This window comes from Terrapene carolina, unplaced genomic scaffold (assembly GCF_002925995.2).
Source record: "Terrapene carolina triunguis isolate 2854851 unplaced genomic scaffold, T_m_triunguis-2.0 Scaffold189, whole genome shotgun sequence".
Lineage (NCBI taxonomy): Eukaryota > Metazoa > Chordata > Testudines > Emydidae > Terrapene > Terrapene triunguis.
Genome location: NW_020664540.1, coordinates 1487306 through 1507337, shown reverse-complemented (window position 1 = coordinate 1507337; position 20032 = coordinate 1487306). Strand labels below are relative to the sequence as shown.

At 43.2% G+C, this 20032-nt stretch overlaps 1 protein-coding gene and 1 non-coding gene across 3 annotated transcripts; both read right to left on the bottom strand.

Moving 5' to 3' along the window:
- Positions 1 to 3430: 3430 nt before the first annotated feature.
- On the bottom strand, positions 3431 to 16351 carry EIF5 (eukaryotic translation initiation factor 5). Of its 2 annotated transcripts, XM_024217208.3 has the most exons (13): positions 16302 to 16351; positions 16024 to 16138; positions 13645 to 13829; positions 10693 to 10972; positions 10234 to 10315; positions 9623 to 9795; positions 9019 to 9130; positions 6932 to 7071; positions 6165 to 6320; positions 5835 to 5996; positions 5274 to 5438; positions 4865 to 4999; positions 3431 to 3819 (listed from the first exon to the last, which is right to left on the bottom strand). In XM_024217208.3, the coding sequence occupies exons 4-13, from the start codon at positions 10762 to 10764 to the stop codon at positions 3727 to 3729; spliced, it is 1290 nt and encodes a 429-aa protein (XP_024072976.2). In that variant the 5' UTR covers positions 10765 to 10972; positions 13645 to 13829; positions 16024 to 16138; positions 16302 to 16351; the 3' UTR covers positions 3431 to 3726. The 2 variants fall into 2 exon arrangements, with proteins under 2 accessions (XP_024072976.2, XP_024072974.2); XM_024217206.3 differs by lacking the exons at positions 16024 to 16138; positions 16302 to 16351 and adding an exon at positions 13952 to 14059.
- On the bottom strand, positions 8730 to 8854 carry LOC112118782. Its single transcript, XR_002909075.1, has one exon. It is a non-coding gene; the product is annotated as a small nucleolar RNA SNORA28 (small nucleolar RNA).
- Positions 16352 to 20032: the final 3681 nt, after the last annotated feature.

Sequence of the window (20032 nt, the reverse complement as noted above, 5' to 3'; positions counted from 1 at the left end):
GAGATCTGAGCTGCCCCAGTCATTACATGCAATGCTCTGTGATTGTGCAGCCATTTGACATTTTTCTGAAATACCAAAATGTATCCTGTTTGCTACTGTGTGAGTATCTCTGAATATGATCCATAGTTGTGTGCTCATTGGAATGAAGGATATTTCATGGAATTCCAACAAATTAACATAGCTTCAGAATTTGGTTTCTGTGCTAGGAAGTAGCTTATGGTGAATGAAACCACTTAAATGCTTAACAGATAGTAGGGATTGATACCTGAGGGAAGATGCTTGTGTGTATGCATGTGCATCTGAAATTGGGAGAGTGGTATTCTGGGGCATGAGCCTTGGTGGGGAGAGACAGGGTATCTCAAATTTGGAATTACTCCAGATGGAGATAGCCATGGAGTCTCAAATGCAGGGGAAGGTAAGATCTACTTCAGTATGAAAAACTCTCTCAAAATCAGGGAAGATCCAGCATTGAGGGCATCCCTGCAAATCTCAGCCACACATTATATTAAAACCAAAACTAGAGATTTAAAATCCAGACTTTTCTCCATTTCAAAGCAAGTAGAATTTTTAATAGCTGTCTACAAACATAACAGGTGCTAAGAACCCCAATAATGGTGAGACATCTATATAGCTGAAGAGTTATATGTATTAGGGCTAGTCTATACTACATAGGCTCTGCCCAAAAAGCTGTACCAGCAAAATCCCTCTTCACTGTAGACCAGTGGTTCCCAAACTGGGGTTTGTGAAATGTTACAGGGGGTTCTCGGGAAAAAATTTCCTAATGGCGGACAGAGCTGTCCCTAGGGACCCCAGACAGCAGGGGGCCAGCAGCTAAGCAGATCAAAGCAAGCATATCTATCACACTGAGGAAATGTAAACTTCAAGACTCCTTATACGAAATGGAAAAGGAGGTAGATATTTTTTTGCTGTTTTTAAAATTAAATAGGCAGCTAGTATTGTTTTTAAAATTATAAAGAACAAGTTTAAGCTTTGTTGTAACGTGCATTGTTTGCCTGGACTGCTCAAGACCTGAATGCTTGTGTAGGAGGAATGATTTGAGCTGGCTTCTTAAATACCTTCCTGCTGTTTCACATCTGATGCTCCTTGATGAAACATAGGAGCCTTGTCTTATAACAGGCTTATTCAAAGTGATACAAAGTACAAAAGTGAGATTTTGGAAGAGTGTTGCTGTTTTCATAATGTAATAAAAATACTGTAATGATAAATAATTAATAGTGTGTAATAAGCATGTCATAAAAACATTTTATATTTCCAAGATCACTGCTTTTATAATTTATACTCAGGTAAAGGAGAAAAGCCCTGGAAACATTTTTAGGAGGGGGTTTGCGAGACTTGACATTTCAGTAAAAGGGGTTCACAGGTTATTAAAGTTTGGGAAGCACTGCTGTAGACATAGCATAGGCCAGGGATAGTCCAGATTGCTGGTCAAATCTGGACTACCAGCTGCTTTTGAACAGACTGTGCAGTCTTTTTAATTATTGCAGTGTGAAGAGTGTTTCTCTGGGGTCTGGCCCTTGACCAAGAAATTTAGACCTCAACAAAAGATAATTGATTAGCCCCGCCATAAGCCAATACTGTTTCCTGTTACAGTGACACCACCTCCCAGTTATTAGCCAGAAGCATCTTCTGATGAAATAGCTGCATGTATTGTGGGGGTGATGTAGGCACAGCAATAGTAGGGGAGAGGAGGGGGGGTATTTTCCACACACAACACAGCAACACTGACAAAACTTCATAAACACTAGCATTTCCACTTAGGGCTAGAACATTCCTGACATTAGCTCCATAAGCCAGTGCAGTTTACTGCTGCATCATAAACAAATATATATAGCAGGAAAAATGGATGTTAGGCAGATACATCCTCCCTCTTGTCTCTGAGTGACTTTTCTTGTCCCATGCTAACTAGTGTGGAAAGAGAGAGCAAGACTTTCCCCCCTAACTTCCAACAGCATGAAGTGGAATTTTGGTCCACCCCAATCCTTGAAGAATCAGCTGTAGAATGCCCCCAAAGGGGTCAGGGCTTTTTAATCTCTCATCAATAGCTTTAGATTTGCACCTTTAACTTTGTTCTTCACAAAAGCTAAGACAGATGTGAAACAACTATGTATAGATGTAGTCTACACCAAAGCTTAACTTATCCTTTGATAGTAGGAAAACCCCCATGTGAGAGGTGGATGTTTGTTGATTTAAGCCAGAAAAAGGATTTTCAGCCTTTCACTCACAGACCCCTACAAAATTTCAAATGGAGATGTGGACTTCTTTGGACATTCACTATGGGCATAGTTTTAGACTGAAAACCTAAGTATAGAGTTCAACTAATAATATTGAAGATGCTCAGCTCTGCATTTGACACAGCATGAGAAAGGGTACTAAAGGTGTAGGCTTCCATGAAGACAAACAGTGAGTTGGGAGCCGTAGGTGGGGGTATTCACATACTTTTGACATCACAGAAGACAATGCCGTCTCTAGCATCTGAAACTTTATTTCCATGGTCACTTTTCACAGATCCCTTACATGTTAGTTTACAGATGACATGTTGAAAATCACTGTTTGCCTAGCTTAAGAAAGCTGCTTTTGTCTGAGATCAACCTTGAAGTTTGCCACAGCAGAGGGTGGATATGTTTAGAGAAAGGAATAGTTTAATTTTTGCTTCATGCAGTAACTTAAGTATAAAGACTAGGCTGAGTTGGTTTTGCTGACCACCCCTTTCCTCACACCCAATTTCAAGTTATCTTCAACCCTTCACTAACCAGTTCTCCCTCAGTTGATTTTTAACTTGCTAAGTAAATCAGTCCTTTTTGCCAAGAGCAATACAGACATTTGAATTACAGCTAGGAGTAGGAATTTAGATGTGTTTCTTCTACTTCCATCAAATTTTGATTTGGTTATTTTATCACAGTGGTAGTAAGAACAACTCACTTAAAATAAATGTGATCATTTACAATCAACTATGGACACTACAATGGAAGAAAGGAGACTTTTGGAGCAAGTCTTGATCTTCCTCTTGCAATTTTAGAGCTGCTTATCAAAGGCAATCTGAAGCAGTTACACCTGAGAAGCATCTGTTGGCCAAATATGGACACCAGATGGAGAGGGATACCTTTTTACAAGTCTTAGGCCTATGATAGCAGACAAAGCTAGCCTAGCACTCATACTAATTGAGACCTAGTCACTAGTGGCTCTTGGTGCTCTGCTCCTTGAGCTTGCTGGAGATTCAAAAGTTTCGAAAAATTGCATATCGGAATCTCCACCAGGGACCAGTATTTCCTCACAGCAGCTTTCTGTTACCTCCTAGGCAGGAGCGGAATACCATTGCCCTCCATGCCAAATTGCTAGCAAATAGACGCATGTTAAGCCAGACTCACTTCAAGATGGCCATAGCTGTTTAGTGATGGCTCTGACTCTTAGGTTGACCAAAACCAAATCCTTTATTCCCACAGCTGTATAAATGTGTTCCAAGTATGTGTGTCCAACACAACTTTTAAAAAGGAAACATGCCATTAACAAACTAGATCAGTTCACTGATGCGTATGACTCCTTGGTGTTCGGCTTATAGTTAAACAAGACCAGTCACAGTAAAAGACATTTGAGTATGAAGTAGCATGATGTTAAGCCATTTCAGCTTGTGCATGTACATGTTGCACTTCTGGAAGAAAAATGCAGAGCAGTTTGCAGTATTACACTGGAAGCTAGGCTGCATCACTTTTAAATGGCATCGATATCAATGTCATCATCTTTCTTGTTTACAGGCTTCACAGTTTCAACTTTAGGTACACTGGCAGTCTTGGAATACACCACCTGGAGAGACAAGATATTTAGTGTTTAAGGACATCCATTGACGTTATCTTCCATAATAACGTTGACACCCTCCACCTACTTAACAATGGTGCAAGTTCAGCTAAGGTATAAGCTAGATGTACACAGCCTGTATGAAGTACAGGCGAGTCTCATCTTACGTGGGGGTTCCGGTCCATGGTTTTCGCTTTATGCGCTAACCGCGTATAGTCAAAATTGCATTGAGTTGAATGGCGGGCAGAATTGCCTGCACTACAAGTACAGTATTAAAATTGTTATTTCTTTGTGTTTTTGCTGACCGAGTAAAGCTGAAATTGCGCATGTTAAATGCACGTAAGATGCGACAGACCTGTAATTCATTTTAGAGAGTCTGCAGTCTTTGTGGCATGTCTGAAACCATGGTCAGAGCACTGTGTGGGGAGTTTTCTAAAAGATATTCCAAACTATTTGGTTCCACCAGTCACCACACCTCCATTACTCAATTAGGTAGTTTGTCTTACCAAGATGCATTTCTCCCTAAGTGTGACTTGCAAGGAGCTTTAGAAGAATGGTCTTAAAGTTTTACCTGGTTTTTGTAATGGCAGCACCAGATATTGCAGTTTGCATCAGCAGAGGCTAGACAGTTTACTCTTTAAATTTAGCTTTTATTGCTTGTACTAGAACTCCTTATTTTAAAAAGGCTGACACTACTGGGCACCCTGTGTTGACCACCAGATAACAATTTAGACTCTTGAAAGCTTAAAATGGAAAAATCTGTATTGTCCTAGCTGGCAAAGTTTTTATCCTGTCTTTATATTAAGGGAAGACGGGAGCCTGTGGAAGAATCTAAGGGTGTACAGAGGGAAAGGATGACTGCATTATATGGACTGGGGAGGGGAAAAAAAAAAAAAGCAGCACAGAAAGCAAAGAGTAGTGGAGTTTTAGCCACATGCCTTATGAGGAAAAGGTAGTTGCTTCTGAAGCATGCAGGCCCAGGGAGAATTCCAAGGGGGGGGGAGGGAGGAGGAGGAGAGAAACAACGGACAGACACACAAACCAGCCCTCTTACCTCAATATTTTCATCTTCATCCTCTTCTTCGTTACCAGAGGACTCCTCCTCAGCTTCCTTCAGCCATTTGAGAAAGGGTTCTGCTTTGATGCGGATTTCTTTAGCAAGCTCTTTTGAGACATATTTCTTAGAGGCCTACAAGAAAAGGAAGAGTTTTAACCTCTCTAGTGCACAAGTTGCTACAAGACTGAAAAAAGTTACATATTAGCAAGGAGAGATGGGGTTCGATAAGGACTTCTCAGCAACTCAAAGCCAAGCCACCTTGAATAAAAGTCACCTTCATCAGTACACTTTCAGAAGACCTGCATTGTACACTGTATGAAGCAGACCACATCATGCCATGCCTCCCCCCGGGCCCCGGAAACTGAGATAGGTGGACACCATACTAATAGCAACACTAGCCAAGTACCTTTTCTGCCCAGCTAAGGATGACCTCTTCTTCCAGAAGATCTGCATCATACATTTCCTTCAGGATATGTGGAATTTTAGAAATAAGCTGAGATTGATGCATGGCTACCACACACTCCAAGCCATGAAGAAGGTATCTCTGAGCTTTCTTGTTGTTGTGGCAGAACTGTAATAAAACCATACAATTGTCAATCTTCAAAAATTTCAGCCTTCTGTACAATACGCTTCAGCCCAGGTCAGGGGTGCTTAACCTGAGTCCTGCGCAGCAGGGTTTGGACTTCATCCTCGAGCCCAATACCAGACCTGGCAACCCCATTAAAACAGAGCCATGACCCACTGGGGGGGGGGGGGTAGGGGGGGGGTGTCTTAACCCAGTTTGAGAACCACTGGTTCGCAGAGTTTAGGGACAAGAGAATGAGTTTTCTGTTGTAGACATTTTGTTCTGCCACAGTATCCAGAACTTCATCTACTAAAGTAGTTCTTGCTCCTAAAAAGCCACTTAAGAAGGGTCAGACTTTATATATGGAGGCCAGTAAAACTGTTGTGAGATTAAAATGCTTACACGTAGGAAGTGGCGTCTATATCTCTTTATCTGTTCTCGAATCTTCTCATCAAAGAGGACTTCAGTCAAAACTAGAGGGCCCATAGCCTTTACATCCAGTCTCTCCGCTTCTGCTACAATATCTTTGTCAGAAGTCTCAATGACACCTTCTTCCTTCTTTTTCTGCAGGTGAGAAATTCATCAACTCAGATGCTAACAAGGCTATACTTCTCCCCCCCCCCCCCCCCAAAAGCTTAGTTAGAAAGCTACTACACCTTAGAACAGTTTACCATAATGACATCAAGTATTATTTTGAGCTAGTGTTCTTTAGAAAGAGAATTGCAGTTTTACCTTAACAAAGTCAAATAATATGTTGACTCTCTCTTCTACTGTTCTTTCTAGGTCATCACTAAGTGTGAGGTTCTTTGCATGATCACTGATTTCATCCATTCTGCGCCTCTGGGCTTCTTCAGTTGTGTCTTCACCCCAGTCATCGTCATCATCCTCCTGAGGAAGAGCATTCACAGAGTTAACAAGCTCTTAAGGGAAAGGTGATGCTCTGCTTATTTGTATATTAAATACTAAAGGCCATTCCAAGGTAGATTCTACTGCAAGTCTGTACTTTTGGTGTGTGAGTGGGCAGGAGAGTACTCAAATTCCTAGGGTTGCCCCTCACCTTAAGTTATTCACAAGGCATCCCTATGGGGACTACAGTAGTTAGCTTTTTCTATAGGTAACACTAAGCTTAGTGTTTTAGTCATGTATCCAGCTTGCCCCTCCCCCCCCAAAAAGCACAGCACAGAAAGTCTAGTGGCTGACTAACTCCATTAACCACTTCATGGATTAAACTGCAGAGCTAAGGATGGGATATGAGGCTACCCCCAACAGCTTAGGAAGCTCTAAGGGAGGAGGAAGGAAGGGCTTCACTATCATGTGATGGTAGCAGCTTACCATCACAAGAGGCTCAGGCTACCTATACAGCTCATTTTCAGTGAATATCTTTGATAAAAGGAATAATCACTATTTCAGAGAGCAGTTACAAGTGGAAGTGTTACCTGACACTAATTTTGAAGTCTAATTTATAAGCCAACTTCATTGTTCTTTACAAGTCTACTTACCACTGGACGTGGAGGGTCACGTTCGTCTGGTGGCGGCGGCAATGGTGTCTCATTGCTAGACACAGAACCATTTTCTTTATCCTTGCCTTTTCTGTTCTTCTTTTCCTTTTCTTTCTTTCCTGTACTAGTATCACTGTTCTCTGGAAGTAAAGAGACTGGATATTTTAATTTGGTTCCAAGTAGGAACAAGACCTCCACTTAGTGAGACAATTTGTCGGCACTATTTCAAGTGTACCAGATCTCTACAGAATCTAGTTTGAAGTTTTAGTTTAATTCAGTATTTCAAGGCTCCTTTTCACCTCTCCCTCAATGCGAAGGTTGTGCCAACACTACAGACCCCACACAGCATGGGATGAAGTTTGTCTTAAGACAAATAAAGCAACACCCCTTGCGTCCAACAAGGCTAGAAACCAACAGCCACAATTTGACAGATAATGTAACCCTTAAACTAGGTCTCCAGTAAGTACTATTCCTCCTCCCCTGTTTTAAACATCAGAGCCATGATTTGGTGAAGTGTGCATATCACGTCCACTAGGCCCGTTCACTAGAGACCTGGTAGGAGTTTAAGGTCAAAAGGGATCACTATGCTGCTCTTGTCCAACATCCGCCATAGCATAGGCCAATAGTCCTCAACCTTTCCAGACTACTGTACCCTTTTCAGGAGATGGATTTGTTTTATGTACCTCAAGTTTCATCTCACTTAAAGAGCTTTACAAAAAAGTGTCAGCACATTACTGAAAAACTGCTTATTTTTCATTTTTTAAAAAATTGCAACCCCCAGTTTAGAAACGCTGATAGTAACTATACAAGTCATTGTATGGATGAAATTTTACAGAGCAGTATAAACTGATTTTTGCTAGTGCTTTTTCCATGGAGGTGGTTATAGAATTAGGCAACTATCTAGAGGAGTTGATGTACCTCCTGGAAGGTACCCCCCCAGAGATACACATGCCTGGTTGAGAACCACTGGTACAGGCCACAGAATTTCACTTAGTAATTCCTGAACGAGTCACTAACTCGCAGTTGAATTAAAAAAAAAAATCCAAGCTTGATTTACATACTTCAAATAGAGAACTTGAGGTCATTGGTAAGCCAATTCAGTAGTTTGTCACCCTCTGTTGAGACTTTTGTAGCTTTGTTTCCAGCCATTAGTCTTGTTATACTTTTGTCTGCTTAGCAAGAGCTCCATCAGATGTCTCTCTGCACTTGTTGGCCATGGCCAGTTACAGCTTCAAAAATATTACTATAGTAAGCCACCAGTTTTAAAGTTGCAGAAGCAGTTAGCTCAAACTTTTATTTTGAGCTAGAGGTGTACATATTAAGCCACAAAACTTGAGTCAAGCCACTTTAACAGATCTATTAGAAACAGACTGAAGACCCTTGTACCCGTCTTTTTTTTTATTATTATTAGCAGAAACAGTGATGTTTCCTTGGTCCTTTGCATCCTCAGGCTCAAAGAGTGCTCAAATCCAAGTTGCAGTTCTCACTTAGAGAGGACATGGGGATAGTCTGCCTTCGTATAAGGGTTTTGGTACTAGGCACTATAGCCCTGTGTAGGGCATTTACTGGCAGCAGCTAGCATGCAGAGCTAAATTACTCATTTTGACTTTGCTTCCCATAAGTCTATCAAGCTGATACCTGCAAGGTTAATCTACAATTGTTCTCCAGGAGATGTAGCTCAGTGTGCTGTTTATAAGCCTTGGGAGGGACTGGGAAGCAATCTGGTCCACAAAGAGCTGGATAGTGGCTAGTGTGTAGTAACATGAATGTGACTTTTCTGATCTGCAAGTTCAAATAGGTTGTTAGAGTCTATATAACACATGACCTCATTTAGCAGAGACCACCGGAATAGGTTAGACTTTTCTTATTATAGCAAGCTTAAATTGAGACAGGCAACTGGATATCTGCCACAGAGTGTTGCTTGCACAGAGTAACCAGTTAAGTCCTTCTCAGTGAAGGGCAAAAAGTAACTTGACTAACTCCACCCACCCTCAGACTTAAGCTTCTACCTATACGTTTATTTCAGCTAGAAGAAACGTTTAACACTTGGATTGCTTCCTTTATAAGAGTCAAAAATATGCACTTACCAGGTGGGTTTTTGAGAATGAAGGTGCAGAGTTTATGGTTTGTGTCAAGCATGCCTCGATAGCCACAGGCTTTGCAAGAGTTACCTATAGTTTGTTTCTTGGGATTGACATGCTGCCAAAGGGAAAGTCAAAATTAAAACCTTAATTCAACTCTGATATTACTTCTTTATGCCACAAACTTACACAATAATGTCCAAAGAGGCCAATATTGAGATTTAAGGTAAACAGGTTGATGTGAAAAGTTTCATAGTTTGTATATGAAAGTTATGCTAATAGTAATTTTTGCATAACCAATTATTCTTTAAGTATCTCAACCCTGATGTTTCTCTTTTGTTATGGTTTGAGACTGGAAACATTTCCAGACCAATACTTCAGAAGTTGGTTGGTTTATAATCACAAGCTTCAGCTGAATCAGCTATTTTGAATGAAAAAAAATCACCTAGACACTAGCATCAGCATCAAATGGACTTGAAGTAGTCAATTTTGTATGCATTAGCACTTGTGTGCACACTAATATCTAAGAATGAGTCAGTCCTGTGTGTTTTTAATATCAGAAAAACCAGTTTGGTTATAGGAAAAAAACCACACACTTAAGCACACTCACCAGATCAGTTTCAGGATTCTCACACTCAGGACAGAGAACAAATTTTTTAATGAATCCATCCAACATGTCTTGCAGCTTATTCGCCTCATGAGATCCATTGACAATGTAACGGTCATTCTTAACATCAAACTGGGTCTGTGCCCCCAGCTCACAACCAAAAAATTTGGTGGGATCTTTCAAGAGACAAAAATTGGCACATTAAAAGCCTGCCAGTAAGATCCTGGCAGCCAGGCCTGGCCTGTATACTAGGTCACATCTCTGATCTAATTCACGATCACGAATAATGCTTGGCAGTACTCTTAACTAATGGGTCATGTCTCTTACGATTCTGTAAGAGGGGTCACTGTACAATGCTGTACTGGGTCACGTCTTTCTAAGAGCGAAGTTCAAGCCAAGTAGTGTTTTACCCTAGAAATAATAGATTTCCTTTTATTAAACTTTAAAGCCCACAGAGTCTATGTCAGTATTGCACTAGTTTCATAGCCATATTTTACCTCTAAACTAGTGCCGGGCCCCCCTCCCTGCTTTCACCATATGATTTTACCCAAGCAAACCTTTAAGGCCAAAAAACCCTTATGAGGGAATTTCATGTTACTGTAAGAGTTACTTACACGTTGGAGGCCGATTAAGCGCCTTTGCAACGTCAACCATGTTGACTATAACTGTCTTTATTCCATTTCCTTTGCCCTCAACCTAAGAAAAAAAAAGTTAAATTCAGACAATTAGGTATACATGTGAAGGTCAATGCCACACTGTCTCAGTCATTTAAAAAATGCTACAAAGTTAAACACGGTTTAAAGCCGTATCAGTATTTATGGGAGAGAGGTAGTGTGGTATAGTGGATAGACAGAGCACTGCACCAGAACTCATGACACTGGGGTTCTAGTCCTGGCTCTGTCACGGACCTGCTGGGTGACCTTGGGCAAGTTCCTTCATTTTGCACTCATTTCCTATTTGTAAAGTGTGGATAATGATACTGGATCTCTCAAAATGCTTTACAAGAGACATACTGATAAAGAGCTCTATAAATAGTGCTTATATTCTGATTACCAGAGTTTAGAAAGAGTTACCTTAGCAATCAGACGGGGCATTTTGTAGCGATAGAACTGATCCAAAACACTGCGGTTGACATTGACAGACATTTTGTCTTATTAGTAGCTTTATCAATAAGATGAAGAGATCTTTGATTGCAGCTTTTTGGTATCTTCTGTCTGGAGAAGACGGGATGACATAAACGACTGCAAGAGTTCTCGGTCTCTGACATGAAAAAGTTTTCGCCACTGAGGCTGTAAGGTTCTTGCTTGTATGCTATGTTCCCCCAATACAGGTACCAATGGCTGCGCAACAGCTCTGCAAGTGTTTTAAAAATAAAATAAATAAGAAAAGTTCAGCCGAAAGCTTTCCATGAAGTATATTCATACTGCAGGACACTGTTTAATAGTTATTGGATCTGAAATTTTAGTTATGTTCTTTAAGTGGTCTTATTTCTGCTGGTCATAAGAGTTTCCTATGCATGAAGTCAGTTATGTTTGACTACGTAGTCTCAGTCTATCATTATTACAGCAGCAGTTCCTCAGCTGAAGATGTCAACATCTGCTGTTCTGTAGAATGCTGACTTGTCATGTGGTGCAAGTTTCCCCCATTTTCACTAGAGCACACTGAGACACAGCTAAAGAATGAGTTTACCATGTAAAAGGTTACCAGAGGAATGTTGTTATGAGATGGGAGGGGAAAGGTGCAGCAGTGTGGGGCAGGGCCTCCTTGGCTTCTGCTAGACTCAAAGTCAGTCTGAGACCCTGGGTTTTGTAACCACTGGTGCACTTTTATTCTCAGGCTTGTTCCCACCACATACAAGTAACTTTTCACCCTCTGCAGGCAGGCGGGAGGGAGGGGAGAGCTACCTCCCTGCTCCCATTCCCTGCCATTTTCCTTTCCTCCTGCTCTTCCCTAGCTTCCTTCCCCTGAGGTTTTTATGCAGCCCCAGGCTAATAAGGTAGCAGCTGTCTCCACCTCCCCAATTAGGGCCAGGTTACCTGCAGTCCACTCTAATTTGTTCCCCTAATGAGGAGTGGGCATGACAGAGGGCTGAATCTGCAATCCTTTGCCTGGCACCCTGTCACAGAAGGTCACATAACAGCCTTGATATGAAGAGTCACATGAGATTAAAGTTTGACTGCTTTGGAAGAAAGAGGCAAGGAAAAAACAGCCCTCAAATCTTTGGTTATGGTATAACTGAATAGGCTCATTTTAAAGTGAAGTGTGGGGCTTATTTGTATCTAGTCAACCAGAATGCTGTGAAACACCTACCTGAAAGATGAATAAGCAGTGTTTTTGGCAATATAGAAGTTACAATATAGTTTGCTAAAAAGTGTTATGGTTTGCCAACAGCTTGCTTTTCTCCTGGACTTAAGTGGCTAAGCTTGTTAAAATTAACCAGTGCTTCTTTCCACCCATAAGATCGCCTAAGTGTAGTAGCTCCATTATGTGTCTACAGCAACTTCCCTTTGCACCTTTGATTCAGCATAGTAGTACCAAAACACCCATACCCCCACCCCCAAATATTTAAGATGTTTTGCATTTCTAGACTTCCTACTTCTATGGCACATAGATGTTCATTAACTTGCCCAATCCTTCCCTCATTTCTCAAAAGAAACCTAGAAGAAGATTATTGCATCACTTCTGCTGTACATTTACAATTCAGTTTCTAAGCGGTACTGAGATTAAATATTGACTTTAAACCATGTAGGCAGATACTGCATTTGAGACAAGTTTATTCTTGCCAGTTCTTTAGAATGACTGTACATGCTACCACTGCTACTTCAAGTGGACATGTTTAGGTAACTTATCTGGATAGAAATGTGCTGTTTTATTGCCATTATAGTTGAAGTATTTTGTACAAGAAAGTATGTGTTTTTCAGTACTGAAAAACACAGTTTCCCCAATATTTAATCAGTAGCAGTAACTGGAAGTCGTTTAGTCGCTAACCAAGAAAAGCAGCTAAGTGTGAACCCTGAGATGTAGTAGGGAACATGTCAAAGGTATTAGCTTGTTTTTACATAAATAATGCTCCCTTTTTTTCCCCTCAGTTAACACCTAACTGTGCCCACATCCCCCCTTTCCAACAAGCAGCTCTTCTCCCCTGGGATGCCTGTAAAATCCATGGAGTGAAAGCCAACTTTAATATCTTTACAAGTCCTTTGCATTTTACAATGCAAGGATCTTACGCTACTTGATCTACAGGACCTGATCAATAGCACTCAGGCTTAGTTTTGCCACAGAGCAGCTAGAAGAAGCCCTTTATTGGGGGTGCGGGAAGGAGAACCATCAGAGGTGGCAGTCCTTCCCACAGCAAATCTAAAAGCAGCCATCATGTGGCCTACACACGTGGCTACAGAACCATGGAGGAACCAGGTACCTCAGGGGAGGAAGACTGAAAAGTGGCCTCCTCCACATTGCTGCTTTTGTCTGCTGGCGACCGAGGCCCCCACCCACCTCACGACACCGCCCCCGCGCCGAGTCAGCAGCCAGCCTCCCTCCCGCCGAACCGCCCAGCTCTGGGATGACTCATAAATGCAGCGATTAAGCACTGAGTCAGCCCTAAACAGAAAATGGGGGAGGGACGCCCCCAATCGCGCATGCGGGGGCCTCCGCGGCTTCTCAGACAGAGCCCCCCCACTCGCCCCTCCCGACGTAACCCCTGGAGTGCAGCCCCCTCCCCCCCGCGCTGCGGATTTCTAACTGCGCCACACAGCTCGCCCCCCTCCCCCCCATCACGAGGCGCGGTCCCAGCCGCCGCCATTTTGCCTTGTCGCATGGGGACTCGCGGAAGAGACCACCCGACTGGGATAATCGGCGCCGCCTGTTACGCTCGCACTAGAGTACCTCAGCCACCCCCGTCGAGGCTGCACGGACCCCAATCACCCTCCTCCCCCGCGTACTCCGGCCCACGGACCCTCCCCCACGTCCCCAGACGCGCTCTCCTCACATCGCGCCTCGCTATTCCCCCCTCGGTAGCCACTCACCGTTTTCGTCCAATAAAGACATAAACCCAACGCTGCTCGCCCCGGGCTGCGACGAAGCCGAGTGTGTAAGGAGAACGGGGCCGAGGGGCGCTTATATCCGGGCGGAGGGAGGGCGGGCGCCGCGGCCGCCGGGTCCGAGCGTCCTGGGGCGGGCGGAATCAGCAGCAGCGGCGGCGCCAGTCAATCTGTGGGGGAGATACAATCAGGGCACCGTTAACGGCGGCACCTGGGAAGGGAAGGGGCGGGCGCAACGGAAGCCGAAGGGGGCGGTTGCCGGTTGCCCCTGCAATGGCTACCGCGTACTCACCTCTAGAATGTTCTCGCTCCAACTGAGCGACGCCACGGCTGGGATCAATCAGCCAGCGACGGGCCGCGCCTCCCTCGCCCCACCATTAGCTCATCGCTCGCCGTCCGCCTAAGTTATTGGCTGCCGCTCCTGTCAATCAATCCGCCCTTTCTCCCCCTCCCTCCAGCGCCCTAAAGGACATCGCGTCTATAGTGGCCAAAGCTCGCGAGAACTAGAGCAGGGGGGTGGGGACGGGAGAGAAAAGAATGAGTCATTCAAACAGCCAGGCTGGGCTGTGCGTCAAGTGGGGGAGGGGCTGGGTGGCTGGCCTCTTTGGTCCCTAGTGTGGCCGAGGGCGCAGAAATGGTGCTGGTCACCAGCATGTACGTACTAGAGTTGTCCATTTCCTTGCTTCTGTAGGTTGGGCTCAGTGCACCCTCCAGGGGCCCCTTGCACCCCCCTAACCCCTGTGTGCTAGCCTCTAATACCCCTCCCTGCAATCCCTGCCCCAGCCCTTATGCCAGGGGCTCTGTGCCCCTCCCATTCCTTCGTCTGCCCCCTCTTCCCCCATGGCAAGGGCTCTTTGTGCCCCTTCTTCCATGCCTCTTATTCTTCTATTCCCTGCGATGACAGAGACTCCGTGTGTGCCCCCATCCCTCTCTGCCAAATGCCAGGGCACTATGTCCCCCCTTCCCTCCAATGCCAAGGGCTCTCTATCCTCTCCTTCCCCATACCAACCTTATTCTCCCCCTGTGCCAGGGGTTCCCATGTGCCCCCTGTTCCTCCGACCCCCTTTCCCCCCTCTTTCTGTCTGGGAGATAAATCTGAGTATCAACATTTTAAACTATTGGGATGATGAACACAGTTGAGATGGGGCTGTTGTTATGCTGGAAGGTGTTGATGGCTGCTGTCAACCAGTTCTTTGATCTCTAGAAAGTTACAAGGGTGAATGAAACTGCTGGGTTTGCAAATTAGACAGAAGGCGCTCTGCATGTCCCCCTTTCCAGTTTTCCTCAAAATCAATAGGATTTTGGCCATTGATGCCTATAACATTCCCTGACATTTTGGAATTGAGTGAATGAAGTGTCCAAAAGTTACTGCATTCTGTACCGACAGAGAAATGTTATCAAGCTCAGTGTCAGGCCTCATTTTGCTCAGCCAATAAGGAATCCATCTAGAGTGGGGTTTAAAATGCTAACCCCACAAACAGGCATGCAGCTTCCTACCTCTGCCGCTCCCCACGAAGGAGGCATGAACACCCAGTTCTCCCTGTCACACACATAGTTATTGTCCTTATTGCTGCCAACTCAGTTCTGATGGGAATGTGGCACTGAGCAGGGCCCGACCCCACAAAAAGGCATGAATCTCCAATTCTCCCTGCCACATATACAGTCTCCATTACCACTAACTCTCCTCCTTACTGGACAAACGAGCAGAGCTGTCTTCAGGGTATGGGGTCTTGATTTTGATAAAAGCAAAGCCCAGGAAAAGGTACAACACTTGTTTCTTGCAGACACTTACTATTCTTGTCACCAATATTGCTAGCTCCCTTCCTCACTGGACAGAGGCATTGAGTGGGGCCAGCTTTAGGAGTTGGGGGCTCATTTAAAAAAATATTAGTCTTGTAAAGGGCATGAAATTCAACCCATTTTCCCACCCTCCACTCCCTCTAGCCAAGTATCTCAATTGCCATCTGCTACTATTACTACCATGTTCTCTTCCACTCCTCCTAAATGGCACCAAGCAGGGCCAGCATTAGGGTTTTTGAAGGCTCCTAATAAAGTAGGAATTCAATATTTTTGTTATTGTATAATACAAATAATGTAAAAACAGCAAGGCATTAAATGGGCATTTTTGAGATATTATCATGCCAATTAAATAGACAAATCACTTCTCTGTCTTACTGTTCTCTGCTTCCTTATAAATGCACTCAGACAACAGCAGAAGAAACCTCAGACCTTGTCATTTGGCATGTTTTAATGATAATATTGTATAGTATTTTGAGTGCTGTGTAGAGGAGCAGAGGAGAATGGGATGGAGTGGACCACTTCAGAAATAAAATGATTAATAACAATAGCTAATAAAATACTTACATAATTAGGTTTCCAAGCCATCTTTAAATTAGGCCATCGCTGGTACCAAGTTGTCACAGACAGAGGAAACACTTCTCTTGTTAGCCTTTTGTGACTCTGGAATGCTCTTTTTGGTCTGACAGAGAAAAGAACAACAGTCAAATGCAAAGGTGGCTGATAAATGTGATTTTCCTAGAAGACAGAAAGGAAAAGTCAGGCTATTATTAAGGACATGATCAGTGACACATTACAATGAAAAAGAGGTTATTTCAGCAGCAGCAGAGCTGGAGTACAGTTACCAGAGAATGAATGTGTGTTTTTCTCAGTGCTTAGTGCCGCGTTCTAACAAGATCCTCCTACATCATGGCTGCTGCCCTAGTTATACAAGTTCTCAGTCTACTGAATAGCAAGTGTTCAGGGCAGGACACTGTCCTATAAACAGTGTATTCAGAACTATGTTGAGCTGACTGAATTAGGGAGAGGTACAAAATCCTTAGGGAGATTTTAAATGTCTCTTTGAAATGTGCACAATAATATCATTCCCCTCAAGAGGGAGAGGTTTTAAAAACTGCCTTAAAATGTAAACCAAAACAAGGAAACGTATCTCCAAAATATGTGAGACTTGGCAATTATCAGGAGGAAAAAAATAATCAGAATGCAGGATGTACGAAAAGTACAACAGGAAACTTCCCTGCTGTGACAATATGCGTGGACGTATAACTTTCTCAATGCCTCCTTTCTGTGACTTTCATTTCATGGTACAACACATCTGAGGTTAATAAATTACAGTACTAAAAAATGTGCTGCTGCCAACACCACTTCACGGTATGACAGAGGGGCAACAGAGACCTTGAATTTGCAGCATTTTGACATAATGAATAACCCTAGTGAGGTCTGATTTCACAGTATTGATATGCAGATTAGATTTATATTTTATAATATAAAAAGTTACATAATTAATTTAATAGGTCTGTTTTAAAATGTTAGTCCTAATGCATACTGCAGGCATTAATCCAATGTGAGTGATGTCAGAGGACATTATTTTTAGCAATCTTTATACAAAATATACAAAAATTGTGGATTCTTTGCTATTTTGGGGAGCCTAATTTTTCATTTCATCTGATCAAAACAATCTTTTAAATTTTGATTTTAGATCTCAAGTACTTTTACTGATTGAAAGTAATTCTAATTTGGTACATTTAGAAACTACTGGCTCTGCAAAGACAGAAATCACCTTTCCCCCTTTTTAAAGTCATGCCTTAATGAGTCACAGAGTTCATAGTTCAAATTGCTGGTGTGACCTTCAAAGTACAGGCCACTTGTGAGCTTTGCATTTCACTGCTATAAACTAAGCAATTTATAACTATACTCCACTTTTGTTGTTAAGACATTATTAACCCAGCTGCCTGGGTTTCTTTTTTATTTATTGGTGATTTAACTACTGACAGTAGGAAATTGTCAGCAATGAATCATTTCCCTAGAGTAAGCATTCCCTTATAGCAAAAATGTTTTATGATGGTTCAGTTCAGCTTTGAATAATTCAAATTTGTTTTGTTGTCTGATCTGGTTTTGTCAAAGAATCCATCTCCTCCCCCTCCCAAGAAGTGAATACCTGCTACATATGATACAGCTAAATTTAAAAAAATAAGAATTTAATTGATATTTATATTAAGATCTAAACCCACAAAAGCATGGAAATTCTAATAATCTGAAATGTCTGTAAAGTGGGATATCCATTGTTAGGCCATGTCTATACTGCAACTTTTAAGCAAGTTTGTAATCAGTTAGTAACATAGTTGGCTCTAACAATGCCGCATGGTTAATATTCAGTTATAACCAATCATGGCTGTGAAAAGCATTTTGACCATGCCAGTGTTAAGCTTCACAGTGTCTTCCTGTGACTGGTTTGGTGAAAGTTTTTTACAGTGTGGGCAGGATCCTTAACTATGCCTGTGTAACTGGTTTGGTTAGTCTGCCTTCTTCCCAGCTCTCTGTGCTGTGTAGGGCATCCCCGAGTGCATTGTCTTGTGTGTGGTTTTGCCTGCATCTCTGCAGGATATCTCCGGGCACTCTGTTCCTCTGAGACACATCCTCTGATAGCTGTTCAGATTTTCCCAGAATGCACTGATGCAACCATGTTGGGGAGTGTGGCAGTAGATGCGCAAAAATGGCTGACTCATGCTTGTGTTGTGAGAAAAAATATTATGTGGACACAACTGAGCTTTGTCTGTAGTAATCGGGTCAGATGGGAGCCTCATTATTCTCCTTCAGACCTTGACAATGAGAGGGGATAGCTTAATTATCTAGGTGTCAGGTTTGAATATGTAAACTCTTGGGAAGCACAAGTCCACCTTCCAGCTGGGTTAACACACCCTTGAAAATCATGCAGTTTACTGTGCAGGGGTCTTTCGGATATCTGTTCTGCATTAACATTAAAGATCCTGCAGTACTCAGAACAGAGGTTTATTCTGTTATACTTGACCAGAGTATCAAGTATCCACATCCCCCACTATTGTGCAGCTTGCTGTTCATCTTGTTGAATGGATTTGGTTTGTAAAATGCCTTGGTATTTATGCTGTATAAATGTAAGCTAGTTTTGTTATTTAATTAAAGAATAAACAAAATTAAAAAGGAACAGGAGAACAAGAGTGTAGTAGAAGGTATACGTGTAGTCAGTAGATGCATAATTTTCTAGTTATTACTACTTATTATGGTAGTGCCTAGAGGCCACATCCAACACTGGGCCCCACTGTGCTAACTGTTCAGACACAGAATAAGAGACAGTCCCTGTCCCAAATATCTTACAATCTAAATAGACAAAACATTAAGAGGATGAGAGAGAAAACAAAGGCAGAATGAGGTGAAGCGACTTACTTTTTCAGAAGGTTAGGGTATACCCATTTTTTGCCAACTGCAAACAGTGAGCAAAATGTGTAAATATTATATGCCAATCTCTCAGACCAGCATACAACAAGAAAGATCAATGCAACTCACTGTGATTTCTTAAATAGAGGTGTGATGCTCTTCTGGGCTGTGGCCTGACAAAACACTAAAAAGAGTCTAATAAGCTTGGAAAGCCCATGTCTAAAATAGCCATTTCACTTCCAAGGGAGCAGGGATAAAGATGACTTTTAAAGCCACTCAGCTCCACTCAAGTCTTTGTTTCTAGAGTGCCATTCCAAAATAATGTTTGCAGTATTGTAGCTGTGTCAACCATGGAGACAAGGTGGATGAGGTAATATCTTTTAGTGGACCAACTTCTGCTGGTGAAAGAGACAAGCTTTCGAGCTGATACAGAGTTCTTCTCTGTGTCATTCCAAAATAATATTAGCATTTGAATAGTTCCAACTAGGCTTTGAAGTTAACTTCTCATTAAGGACAGAGTTCAGTCCATGGCCATTGCTGTTATCTAGGTAGTCACAGTTTTCTGCAGTGCTGTGATAAAGGTGGTGGAAGATTTAAAAAAACACATGTTTGTGTCATAAAGGCAGTGGTGGATTAATCCATGGGATGGGCCCATGGGGCCCCGCCCAATTTGAGGGCCTCCGCAGGAGCACTGGAATCTCGGTAGAAGTGTGTGTGTGGGGGAGGCACAGATGCCAGAACTGTGGCCCTGCCCCCTGCTCCTCCTCTTTCCCCTCGGGCCCCCCCTGGCCAGGCCAGAGGCCAGAGCCGGCCCATAGTAAGAGCCTCCCAGGGAACCTGGCTTGCTCTAGGAGCCCTGGACCTTCCACCTGCCCTTGGCAGGGGGTAGGGAGGCCCAAGAGCAGCCACCGGCCCGTGTCCCTGCCCCCCGGGGTGCGCCACCTAGGGCAGGTGGAGGGTCCAGGGCTCCCCACTAGGGTTGCCAACTGTCTAATCGCATAAACCCAAATACCCTTGCCCTGCCCCGCCCCTTCCCTGAGGCCCCGGCCCTTCTCCAAGGCCCCGCCCTCTCTCACTCCATCCCCCCTCCCTCCGTCGCTCGCTCTCCCCCACCCTTACTCACTTTCACCAGGCTGGGGGAGGAGATTGGAATGCGGGATGGGGT